Source organism: Lissotriton vulgaris, chromosome 1_1 (assembly GCF_964263255.1).
Source record: "Lissotriton vulgaris chromosome 1_1, aLisVul1.2, whole genome shotgun sequence".
Lineage (NCBI taxonomy): Eukaryota > Metazoa > Chordata > Amphibia > Caudata > Salamandridae > Lissotriton > Lissotriton vulgaris.
The window spans coordinates 1,425,495,708-1,425,508,002 of record NC_141685.1 but is presented as its reverse complement, the minus strand read 5'-3'; the positions used below and the strand labels follow the sequence as shown (position 1 = coordinate 1,425,508,002).

Genomic DNA, 12,295 nt, shown 5'->3' with positions numbered 1-12,295 from the left:
GATCACTTAAAATGGCATTATTACATCTTGGCATGGTGGCACCTTTACGTCATTAGGGGAAAAACTATTAATAATGGCTCTTTTAAGAACTGGGCTCCACCACCGGGAATAGGTGAGCCCATCATATACTACTACTTTCTGAAAGCGGGCTTGGCGGTGATCCCTTGCCACAAGTAGGGGTCGGGTAGTTTGCGTAATTCCATGTAGCATAAGAGATACAAACGGAAAAACTCAAAATCACATAGGAATGGTAGTAAGTACAAAGGTCAACTACATATACTAGGGGTTAGAATTCTATATATACGAATAGTAAATTCACTCAGGATTACATTTTAACAGCGATTGGGCTTGGACAATTATATATTACATATTTACGTATATATATATATATTTGAGTTACAGGAGCATGGCTCAGGCAATAGAAAAAACAGGGAAGGGGAAAGAAATTCAGTGGAGACAGGAAAGGAATAGGGGAGGTTGAAAGAGAGTGAGGGAGGGAAGAAGTAGGGGAGGGGGTGACGGGATCAGGGGCATCAGCCTTATTCACAAATGAAGAGTATATCCATGGAGAAGATAGACGATCGAAAGGTCCCCCAGCTAGAGACCGGTTGCTAAAATGGTGGATAGGACAAGAGTGTCTTTAGGATATGGTTCCAAAATAGCGGAGTGCATATGAGTCCTAGTCCAAAAGTTGCACTCAAGGGTGAAAGTGATGGGCGCCATGTTTAAGGATCTCGCTGCTCCCCTGGCTTCCCACGGGTCTTGCTGGTAATCCTGGCTGCCCCTTCACTCACTGCCTTTGGGCTCCCACAGAACGTTGTTAAGTGCCTCCGGAACACCCCTTGCCGCCAAAGCGGCTCCCGAGGGCCACCTGCGGCATTGCCAATAGTCACTATCTCAGCTCTCCTTCGATTCCGCTGAAAAAACAGTCTGCCTCCAGTCGCCTTGGTTTCATCGTGGGTTACACTGGAGGCATGCTGTAGATTACAGCTCTCATCCGGCAACCTCTAGAGCACGCAGCACCATCTTGAGGAAACTCTGCCGCTCTCGGGTCCCGGCATCCTGAGCCAGAGTTTCCCACTAACGGATGTCCGATTTCATCCCAATCGGCTGTCCAAGGTGTCAGGACCAGACCGCGGCTCACAGCAACCACTCCTGTCCGTAGGATAGAGTGGGGGTCGGTGGCATTGCTGTGCACCTCCTTTGGCACCAGGAGAGTTCTCACATCTCCCTGGATGCTATCCCAGTATCACAACTGGCAGGGATGCCCCAACGGAGATCTCCAAGATGCTTGATCAGGGCGAAATCCAACTCCTGGTGATCCACCCGCACTCCAGTGGCAGAATCACTGCCCTAGGTGGAAAAACAGTGCGGCAGAACGCCGCTCAGGGGGTTGGAACGAGGGTTTGCTAAGATTGCTATTCACAAACTGCACTTATAAGTTTACAACAGCCAAAAGGAACCCAAAACAGTTGTAAATGTACTCTATTTTAGACATGGAGTAAGTGAAGCACCATTCATGGACAGCCACTACTACTGCACCCCCTCTCCCCCAACCCTGCCATACAAAATAATGGATATTCATTTGAAAAGACAAGGGGAACCCAGTTCCTGGACCCTATGTTAACCCTATGTTAACTACTTTTCCCATCCTTTCCCTAGCGGATCCGTCTTTGAACCGACCGCGATCCAACGACGGCATCACCGCCCACGTTGCCCTCATTCAGCCTTCCAAAACTCCGCTATCTTAGACAGACACCGAACAGCGGTTGGTACATAAATAAACTAACGGTAATTTCCCGCGCCTCACTATCCTTGTTTTCATAAGCACTCTCGAAATGGTTTTAACCCCTTCCTCCTCCCCAACAGTGCCGCATAATCGGAATGTCAATACTTGTTAATGGACGCTCAAACTGAGCTATAATACTTGCCCTCCATCGAACTAATGCTATGCCAGATGGGTTACTGAACAGTGGATGGAACCTAAATAATTCCACTGTAACTTCCTGCGCCTCAGCACTTTTTGCCCTAAAAGCGCTCCCGTACTGGCTCTAATACCCTTTCTCCTCCCCACAGTGTCCGATCCTCTGGACGTAAAGACTCAGCAATGGATGCTTCAACAAAGCCTTATTACTTTCCTGCCCGGTCACGCCAGCCGAAAGCTCGACTTAAGGCTCCCACCTGCCTGAGCCTTCGGTACGATCCTTCCCTAAAAACCTACCTTCACTATTGGAAACATGTAATATCCCCGGATATAAATCCGTACCGGTGTTGTTTCCATAGGTTCTGCATCACTCCGTCAATCCTACATGGATATCATCCTCCCCTTCCCGCCACCGTATTAGCCACAGTGGAGGTAAGCTACTGGCAACGCGCAATTGTTTTAAATGCGGACCCCGCTCACTATCCGTGCGCCAAAACTCGTAGTTCTAAATGACCTGCACACCTTGGCGGCATGGTACACCCTCCCTCTGTCAAAACTCGTAGTTCTAGATGACCTGCACACCTCGGCGGTATGGTACACCCTCCCCTTGTCCCACCACAGAGCAGGCGCATACTGGCTCCTTCACCATCTTCACAGAGCAGCCAGATAGTCACTCCTATGATCAATGCACTGCACACTAAATGTAAATTACATGTTTGCACTTAATGCCCACGCCAGCAGGCAACACCTTATCACTGCGCTTCCGAATATTGTAAGTAAATGGCTAAGCTGATGTCCTTCGAAATTCTCTGTAAAACTGCTTACATCTTGTTATGTTCTTTTTCTTCTTCCCTGTTTCCCTCCTAACAGGCTTTTAATTTTCAAATCAGGCAAAAATAACTCTTTAAGTCCTGAAGATGATCCCTATATAACATGAGCATGGGATCGAAACGTCGACTCCTTTGAGTAGACATACGTTTTACCTTTTTATATTACTGTATGTATGTGTTACTCCAGGACACACTGATAATTTTGATTCAAAACAGTGCCCTGATAGCTCACCCTGTTTGCCTGAAATTCTTTCACTTTATTACTTTCTCACTCTCCCCTCCCTTGTACGGTACAGGACTGTGCCCTACTGTATATTAATGCTTTGTTGTTAAAATGTACCTTTACCCTTAACAAATTACTTGACTATTAAATTCCCTGTCCGGCTGGACAAGGGACAGAAATATATAGTAGCCTATTGTGGTCTATATAATATTTTTGCATGATTTCCTTTATGCTGAGGACCTTTTGTTTCCTTAAAAATACAAAATAATGGAGGCAGGTACTTAAAATCAAACCTAATAGGAAATAAAGTTGAAAATAATTAATCTAATCAGAAAGTCCATCCTGGTGACCTAATGCTTTATTACAACAGGACACTCGTGAACTCTCTCCCTCTAAATCTATGGTGACTTCTGTCTGGATTCAGAAACTCCTCAACCCATGATTAAGCACTCCCATGTTGTTAGTATACCTTTATCAGCAGCCTGGCACCATAAAGGAAACGTGTGCTTTACAAATATTAAAAATACAATTAATAAATGTAATACATGAGAGATTTTGCTGTTAAAGATCAATTGCAATTATAACATAGCATAGTGTTTTAGCCATGGTTGAGAAACATGCAGCCACATTTTATTCACCTCTCAGTGGCTTGTCTTCAAAGGTTTTTCCTGTGGTCAGAAAATAAATGATTGTTTAAGGCACTTACTCGTGCATAACTGGACGAACCACGGTGTTGCCAGCCACGTGGGCAAAGTAGAAAAGCGTGTACAGGTAGGGCAGCAGAGTGTACCGCGTCAGCAGGGCCGATCTGGAAATGGCCGCAAACTCGGCGCCGAACGAAGCTGGGTCTTGTTCCTGTCAACAAGCAGATTTGTTGAGAACATCTGTCATACGAGATGCTTATTTATCAGAATATTAAAAACAAAACTGCTGCGCGTAGCACACATTCTTGGCCCTCAACCTGATTCCCAGATGGTATCCCACAAGCTATCATAAAAGAATGCCAAGCGCACATCTGTACTAACGCTTCGAATTAGAATAGAGGTGTTTTTGTTTTTTTTAAAGCACGGTGCATATTTCTTATTTATAGATAAGCAGGCAGTCTTCGTCCTTCACCACACCAACAAATTAGAGTAAAATACAGGATTGTGCCTACGTAATCAATAAACATATAGGGGCAGATTTATGTTAACTGGCGCATCCCCAGGGATGCGCCAGTTAACATGCGCCACAGTGCGCCACAGCTCCGCCAGCCATGGTGCGCCGCATTTATAATGCGGCGCACCATGGTGCAAAAACGGCACAGATGCGTCACGCATCTGTGCCGGAAATGTGGCGCATTGCTGGAGTTGCGTCGCAAGCGCGACGCAGCTCCAGCAAGGCTCGGGGGTGCCCCATTTTAACAATGCTGCGTCAAGACCTACGCCTGCTTCAAGCAGGCGCAGACTTTTGACGCAGCATTGGCTTAAAAGTGACTGAGTGAAATCTCATAGATTTCACTCAGCCACTTTTGCGAGGCGCACCTGCCCCGGAACGCCCACCCTGCGCCGGAACGCCCACAAGCGGCGCAGGGCTTTACAACGTGACACATCTGCCTAGATGCGTCACGTTGTAAATCGTTCGTAGGCATGCGCCACGTTTACGCCGCCTTGCATGACGCAACAGCGGCGTAAACGTGGCGCAAGGGCCTCATAAATCTGCCCCATAATGTAGAGTCTAATCACATCAATATCCAGCATGGTGCTAATTGTTTTTTGGCCAAAGATAAATTTGCACCAAAGTGCCATACAGCTCCACGTTGTCCTTTATTCTCTATTTTTTCTTTGTAACACCACTTAATGCTTTTTTATATAGCAGCAGAATTTGAAGTTTGTACTTTGAGACCAAGAAAAGTATGAGGATCACTAAAAGAAATAAAAGAAATAAATAAACACCACCTCAGGCAAATTGACTCTGACAAAAATAAAACCATCTTTACCTCCCCCAAACAACACCCAATCCCGTGGCAGTTTATTAAATCTGGTCCACTCCCTCTCTCTGGCAGATTCACAAAGAAAAGAGAAAATTCCTCATATTTGAGAAGGTACAGATTTCTACAAAAACGTCAGATTTCCAAACTTAATCTCATTCATAAACAATCTGCGGACACTGGTCTGTACTCATCAAAACCCCATTCTGTGGCCGAGTTTTCTCCGTTCTGGTACCTAAGCTGGTGGAATGCATAGTCATACGTGCCAGGCAATCAACGCATGTGGGGTGCGGGTCCCACCAGTCATTAGGAGAATGTGGGGGCATATTATCAAGCCTGTGCGCTAAAATTATCGCCGCTTTATCGGCCGAAAACGGCCGATAAAGCGGCGATAATGGGCTTGATAATATGCTCTGTGGAATTCCAATCGAAGCCCATGTTAGATGTCCTTCACATCTAACATTGGCTTCGATTGGAATTCCATAGAGCATATTATCAAGCCCGTTATCGCCGCTTTATCGGCCGTTTTCGGCCGATAAAGCGGCGATAATTTTAGCGCACAGGCTTGATAATATGCCCCGTGGCTCCTCTGCGGTTTGCTCTTACACTTGCGTGAAAACTGCGAGAGATAATTTTTCCTTCAGACCCTGGGAACAAATCGCTCCCTTATAAAATGTCTTCAGCCGCAGCAGCTAAGAGACCTTTTTCGGTGGTAACCCGGTTACCACTGATCACAACAGGACTCCTCGCTGTTACACTCAACTACTCATCCGAACCCTAAAAGATTGTGTGAAGTCAGTGTACCTATGGCCACAAACTGGTGTAATTACACCTACTATGAATTATTTCTTCTATAAAATTGCACATTTACAGGGTGTTTTGGCCTCCCACCAATCAGAATAGGTGCAGTAGCGACAGCTACTAAGCACGTGTGGTGGAGGAGGAGTAGAGCGGAGGTGTGAATGTGAAAAAAAACTTCACCTGAATGCGGCCGGGTGCTGCTGCCTCTCCTCCCAGCTGCAACAGGAAGCTCCCAGCCTCCCAGAAGCCCCTGTCCAATCACAATGCTGATTTAAGCAGCTTCATGATTGGTCTGAGCGCCGTGGTTCGGCGTTCAGACAGGGGCGTGTAGGCTTTGCATGTTCCTCACCCAGCTGTAAATGCAGCCTGGTGGGGAAAATGTGAAGTGCGCATGACGGTTTGACCGATCCACTTTAGAGTGTGCTTTCCACTCGTCACCTGCCCTGTGCACTGGCCAGCCCGGCCCCCCCGTCCTGCGCCGCACCCATGCAGGAAGGAAAATGAAAACAATATTATCGTTTGCCTTTTTACACTGCTCACAAAGCAATGGGGCCAAGCTCCTCTGCCTTAGCAGAGCAGCCGCCACTGAATAGTTGCATACAGACTGCCATCACGCCTACAAATAAGATGAAGCCCATAACGAGGTCATTTCAAGATCCAGTTACCCCTGCCCCTTCATTCTAAGAGTAGCTTGTGTACAATTGTATTGATTGTGTTTACTTAGCTTGGCGCCTACTGCTTGTTAGCACTTACTTCGCACCAGAGACAGACATGACAGGATCGGACATCACAAGCTTTGATTCACCTCTCCGAACACTCCCAGAATACGGCTGTGAATTCATCGGAACCAGGGGCCTAACGGAAACCCCAGCAGCCCCTGTGGCGCAGGAGTGGCTCCAATCCTTCAGGGGCACCCCAAAACTGTCAAGGACCCCCATTCATCCCAAATCGAATAAATAGCTATGATATGTGGTAGAGTAGACTGACTGGCACATCCCGATATTTTGCTGGGGGAGGGGGGAGAATGACTCTGTGCTATGCCAGTGACCAGAATACGCAGGGGTGGGGTGCTTCACATGCCTTCTAAAGGCTGCAGGGCTCTCAATCCAGGCCTAGTTAAAATGTGCTTACGCTTCCCTACATCTCAGAAAAAAGGGTAAAGCTTCCTGTTAGGATAATGAGAGGGAGGCGGGAGTTATCCCGGACGCTACCGTCAGGTGAATAACACGCCTAACTGTATTTAATATGTGTATTGATTAAGGCGGTGTAATAGTAACATCAGTGTGAAAACGTGGGACAATTGACGAGTTTATCCCCTCCCATCCATGTAACTGAAAGAGGGAGGCTTATAACTAAGCCGTCCATCATCCCCTTTTGTTTCTTTTTGTTCGCCCTAAGTTGGCAGGGTATGCTCAGACGTGAGTCCCTTGCTCACTTGGCCACTGGATTCAAGATAGCCTGGCTGATGAGGATTATGAATCCGAAACCGGTCCCAGGATGCTTGTTTCCGGTCCAGGGAAGACATGGCTTGGCAGTTCGGGCTGGACTGTTCCCATGAGGCACAGGGTCAGACTGATTTGCATATGGCCATGTCTGAACTGGGGTGGCTGAGTGAGCTACAGAATGGTGATGGATTAAACCCAGATCAGTTGACTGGGGGTGAGTGTTTGATTTGCTCAAATGCTCCGTCCATCATCCCCTTTTGTTTCGCATATATAGGCACAGCACATGTCACTGCCATTGCTGACAAACTCACGTGGAGCTGAACTATATATGCCACTTTCCGGCACGCAGAGGTACTGCTCACGAAAAATGTCTGGATCCAGTCTGACACCTGAAGATAATTCTAAGGCAAAGAATCTGTGACTAGAAGTCTCTATCAGATCTTTAATTAATTTAATTTATGTAGCTTAATTAGGTCTCGTTCAAGACAGCGCATGGGCTGTCTATTGCAAAATATATTATCTTTTAGTGAGCTTATAGACAGCCTATTTCTTCCACTGGTTGAATACATTGTCACGCTTATTTTCTTGCTTCTTATTCGTTGGTTTGATGGGCTTTCCTTCTTCTTCCTGTGTTTGTCCTACCTCTTGAGCATAGACTCATTACTATGTCCTTCTGCCTGCCATCATGAAAAAAGAATGCTTTCATACTTTTTTTCTTTTTAGTGACTGATCCAACTTGGACCAGTAACTAAAAAAAAAAGCAGCTGTGTTATAATGTAGGCATTCTAATTTGCAGTGGCTATGCCTACACAGTAGCGCTACCATGCGCATTAAAAGCTTTTTTATATATTTTTTTATATTCATTAACTATCTAGCACAGCATTGGGGATGCTGTGCTGTGCATACAGTGTAACGCTGACATGCACGTCAAAAGCTTTTCAATATTTGTTTTTACATTCATTAGATATTCCACACAGCATTGGGGATGCTCTGCCGCAAGGCTAAAACCAATGGCAAAGCCAATAGGTCCCAAAGGCGAGACCTTTTGACTTTGCCAACACTTGTTTTAGACAGTGTCAGAAAGCTGCCTGCTACTGAAAGTGAAATGCCTCAGAATTTGCACTTTTGAAACATGATTTGCTTTACAATAACAATAACTATAACGTTTTATGCAGAGCCTCAACTGCTTTTCTTTGCTGTAAATGGTAGGCAATATTTACACACATTCCATTGCTCCTACATTAAATAATCTTGGTAGAATGAAAGGGTAAATTGCTCTGGAAGGGAGGACACACATTTATCTGGTTAATCACTGTACTTGAACTGGCTAAATGTATGTCTTAGCCATGCAGTAGTAACTTAGGGCCCAAATTGGAAATGGAAATGCTATACCTCCTGTAGACAAAGATACCTTGGCCATCATATTTCAATTGAGGAAGCATCATTTTGATTGGTCTGGTACACCCTCATGTAAATAATGCAACTTACAGTTTATTTGTACGTAAAGGTTCAGAGCACTCCATTCACACCACTACTGTTTACTAAACCCCCCCTTCCTCAGCTTCCGGATCTCCATACGCACTAAAGGGCAGATTTATGATAACTGGCGCATCCCCAGGGATGCGCCAGTTATTTTGCGCCGCTGCTCCGCCACCCATGGTGCGCCGCATTTACAATGCGGCGCAACATGGGGCAAAACCGGCACAGATACGTGACGCATCTGTGCCGTAAAGGTGACGCATTGCTGGAGTTGCGTCGCAAGCGCGACGCAGCTCCAGCAAGGCTCGGGGGTGCCCCATCTTTACAATGCTGCGTCAAGACCTACGCCTGCTTCAAGCAGGCGCAGGGTTTTGACGCAGCATTGGCCTGAAAGTGACTGAGTGAAATCTTATAGATTTCACTCAGCCACTTTTGCGAGGCGCACCTGCCCCGGAACGCCCACCCTGCGCCGGAACGCCCACAAGTGACGCAGGGCTTTACAATGTGACGCATCTGCCTAGATGCGTCACGTTGTAAATGGGTCGTAGGGATGCGCCACGTTTACGCCGCAGTTGCGTGACGCAAACGTGGCGCATTCCCAACATAAATCTGCCCCTCAGTTATTTCCTTGATGATAAACAACTTTTTCACGTACCATGTAGTCCAGTCCGTTGTGGTTTCTAGAGAAAGGGTAGAATGACCCCAGCTGCATCCAGCGTAGGCAGAGTTCACGGGTGGTATCATGGATGAAACCGCAGATGTCTGCTCCAATCTAGGACAAAGTAAGCCACGTTTACCCATATTGGAAAGGATTGTTACATGAAATAGCAATGAAGAGAAAAAGAAAATATATATTTCATATACACTTTTAGCCTCAGTAATTTCTCTTTAAGAAGCGTAGCAATGGAGCACCGGAGTGAACCAATGTCTTGGCACGGAGCACATGCTACATACTATTATAGGCATCATAAAAGCAGTTTCTGTATTGGCCGGATCGGTGGTGAGTGGGGTGTGCAACAACTGCCTGAGGCGAGAGGCAATTTATTACCCCCGGCACATCTCAGCCAAGCAATACTATAAGAAGCAACTTTGGAGGGAGTAACAACGCCCTCCCCTGCATAGGTAGACAGACCCCCCTCCCTTCACTCTAGGAGTGGTGTCTACATCACTACATCCGACCCCCTTTTTAACTAAGCAAAGGACACAAACAAATGTATGCACGTGTTAGTTCCAGTTGTAATAACTGCCAGACCCCTTTGTCATAACATGAAGTCTCCTGAACAGCTCGAAGAGACAGTATTTTCTCTCGGTCTGTATTAGGACATATTGCTTCTCAAGTTCGAGGGCACACCCTGTTCATCAGGTACTTGTTTGGGAGCCCTGTTGCCCGGTATAAGTCTTAGCTCTAATTGTCAGAACTTCCAGGGGAAGACTACTGTAACTCTCCACGCAGGCTGATGTTCTGGCCTGCACCCTCCCCAGGGTTCTCTCATCGGAGCCGAGGCTCTGCTGGGCACCACTTGAAGAATAAAACATGGTTTCTTCTCCTCGGGTAGTTTTCAACATAGTCTCCCTTCGGCATGTCACCAACTAGTGTTCCGGTTCAAACCATAGCCTGAGCTTGCGCCCAGGGTGACAGTCCTTTACTAGCACTTATTCCCCTACCGTGATAGTCGGGGTCTTGCGCTGTGGGTGGTGACGGCAGCTTCGATTCCTTTGAGACCTACTTTATAGCATCAGCTGTTTGTCAATGCCTGCAGGGACCCGGCTGGGCTGGCGTGGAATGATGTGTTGAGTTACCCGGTCCCAGCAGGCATGACCAGGGGCAATCCTGGTAGTGGTATGGGGAGTTTGCTGGTAGTCTCTCAAGAACACTTATATAACCTCTTGAAGTGGTTGTCTCTCATGCTGGGCAATGCGGATAACCTTACTGAGAGTCTGCATAAACCTTCTCAGCCTCATGGTTGGCTGGTGGCAACCTTGGTGTCACTTTGATAGGACTAATGTTGATTGATGCCAAATACACTGCAAACTCTTGCCTCTGGAAAGGTAGGCCATTATCTGTCTGAATCTACTTTATTAGTCTGTGGGTCACCATGACTTTCTCCATTTTGGGCAGCATCTCTTTTGAGCCAATGTGCTCTTGACCAGTTCAAATTCTAGATATTTTGAATAATCATCTATAGGACAATCCAGTGCTGCCCATCAGGAAGCTGCCAAAGTTCATGCTGGTGCATACCTACGGTTGGGGTGGCGCTCACCAGTGATTATCAGGTCAGGTGGGTAAGCACACACCACCACTTGGCACTTCCCTGTCTGCACTGCTGTTAGGGACCGTCCTTGTGGCTGACTGTGAAAATGTCTCCTAGGGACAGGGGACGATGTCTTGGTCTATTCACCAGGTACCTCATGTACTCTTCAATCTTTAGGGCTCCTTTTTCTTCTTGTGGGATCATCTTGTGGGGGTGCCTTGAGAGGAACTCTGCCTGATTTAGCAAACACTGCTGCTGTATAACTTAAAGGAGTATTCTTGCAGGTGGAGGACCCACTTTTCGATCCTTTGTGGTGGCTTTGAAGTTGAGCCTCAGAATAGTGGGATAAATGGCTTGTGGCCAGTTTGGACCATGAAGGGGTGCCTGTAGGTATACAGGTGAAAGTGGCAACATCCTCAGTATATTGCAATTGCTTCACACTTAGTTTGGGAATACCCCTGCTCTGTTGGGGTGAGCGTACAACTAGTGTAAACCACTGGGGCCCATTCTCCGGTTCCTTGTCACTGAGACAGCACAGCTCCCAGTCCTGCGGGCTCATGTCAACAGCTAGTTCAGTCTTCTACCTTGGATCAGATTAGACCAGGGTGGTATTTGTAAAATCTGCTGTCTTGGTGTTTCGGAAGGCCTCCCTCACTCCCATGACATGTTGGCTTTTGTCAGTTCTCTCAGTGACTGGTTGAGGCCTGTGAGTTGAATCACCAGCAGTAATTTACCATATAGAGAAAACTGTGACTGCTGAAATGCAGCAGGGGGCTGCGCTGTTCTTCATGTCGTGGACTTTTGCTGGCTCCGGCGCCACTGCTGAAGCCAGAACTGGTATCCAAAGAAGCATATAAAGTATCGCACAAACTCACACTTTTGTTGCATGAGGCCATTGTCTCCGGTGGTGTACTCCCATAGCTTGAGCATAGAATAAGATGTCATCACTGATATTTAGCACTCCTGGCATCCCCACAACAACCTCTTCTATTTCATTCTGGAAGACATTTGCCGCACTCGATATTACACATTTCAGATGTTGTACCATCTGAGTGCCATGTGCATCGCAAATATTGTTAGGTATCTTGAGTCTGGCTGTAGGAGTATCCGATGGGACGCTGAGAGGAATTTGCACAGACTGGTAGAAGTGTAGCCTAACTTCTTTCCCTTTGAGGCATCCTATGCCATTGAATAGGTCGCTGAAGTCGTAGAATATATTCTCCAGTTTGTATTCGTGCACTAGTAGTGAGAACTGCACCAGCTGCAGCTCCACTGCCATCCTACAGCTTAAAAGCATGCAAGATCCTTCTTGAGATACATATATAGTGGCCATCATCTTGTGCTGTTGTGTGAAATAGGTGTTTTTAATCGC

The 12,295-nt window shown here is 46.6% G+C and overlaps 1 protein-coding gene across 1 annotated transcript in view; it reads right to left on the bottom strand.

The window, feature by feature from the left end:
- LOC147750636 (lysosomal alpha-glucosidase-like) overlaps nucleotides 1-12,295 on the bottom strand; it is an 817,641-nt gene that overhangs the window by 289,854 nt on the left and 515,492 nt on the right. Inside the window, exons 15-16 of the mRNA XM_086967236.1 lie at nucleotides 9,327-9,443; nucleotides 3,684-3,832 (exon numbers count right to left, since the gene is read on the bottom strand). Coding sequence (XP_086823362.1) covers nucleotides 3,684-3,832; nucleotides 9,327-9,443 — 266 coding nt within the window. The remainder of the gene's footprint in view (nucleotides 1-3,683; nucleotides 3,833-9,326; nucleotides 9,444-12,295) is intronic.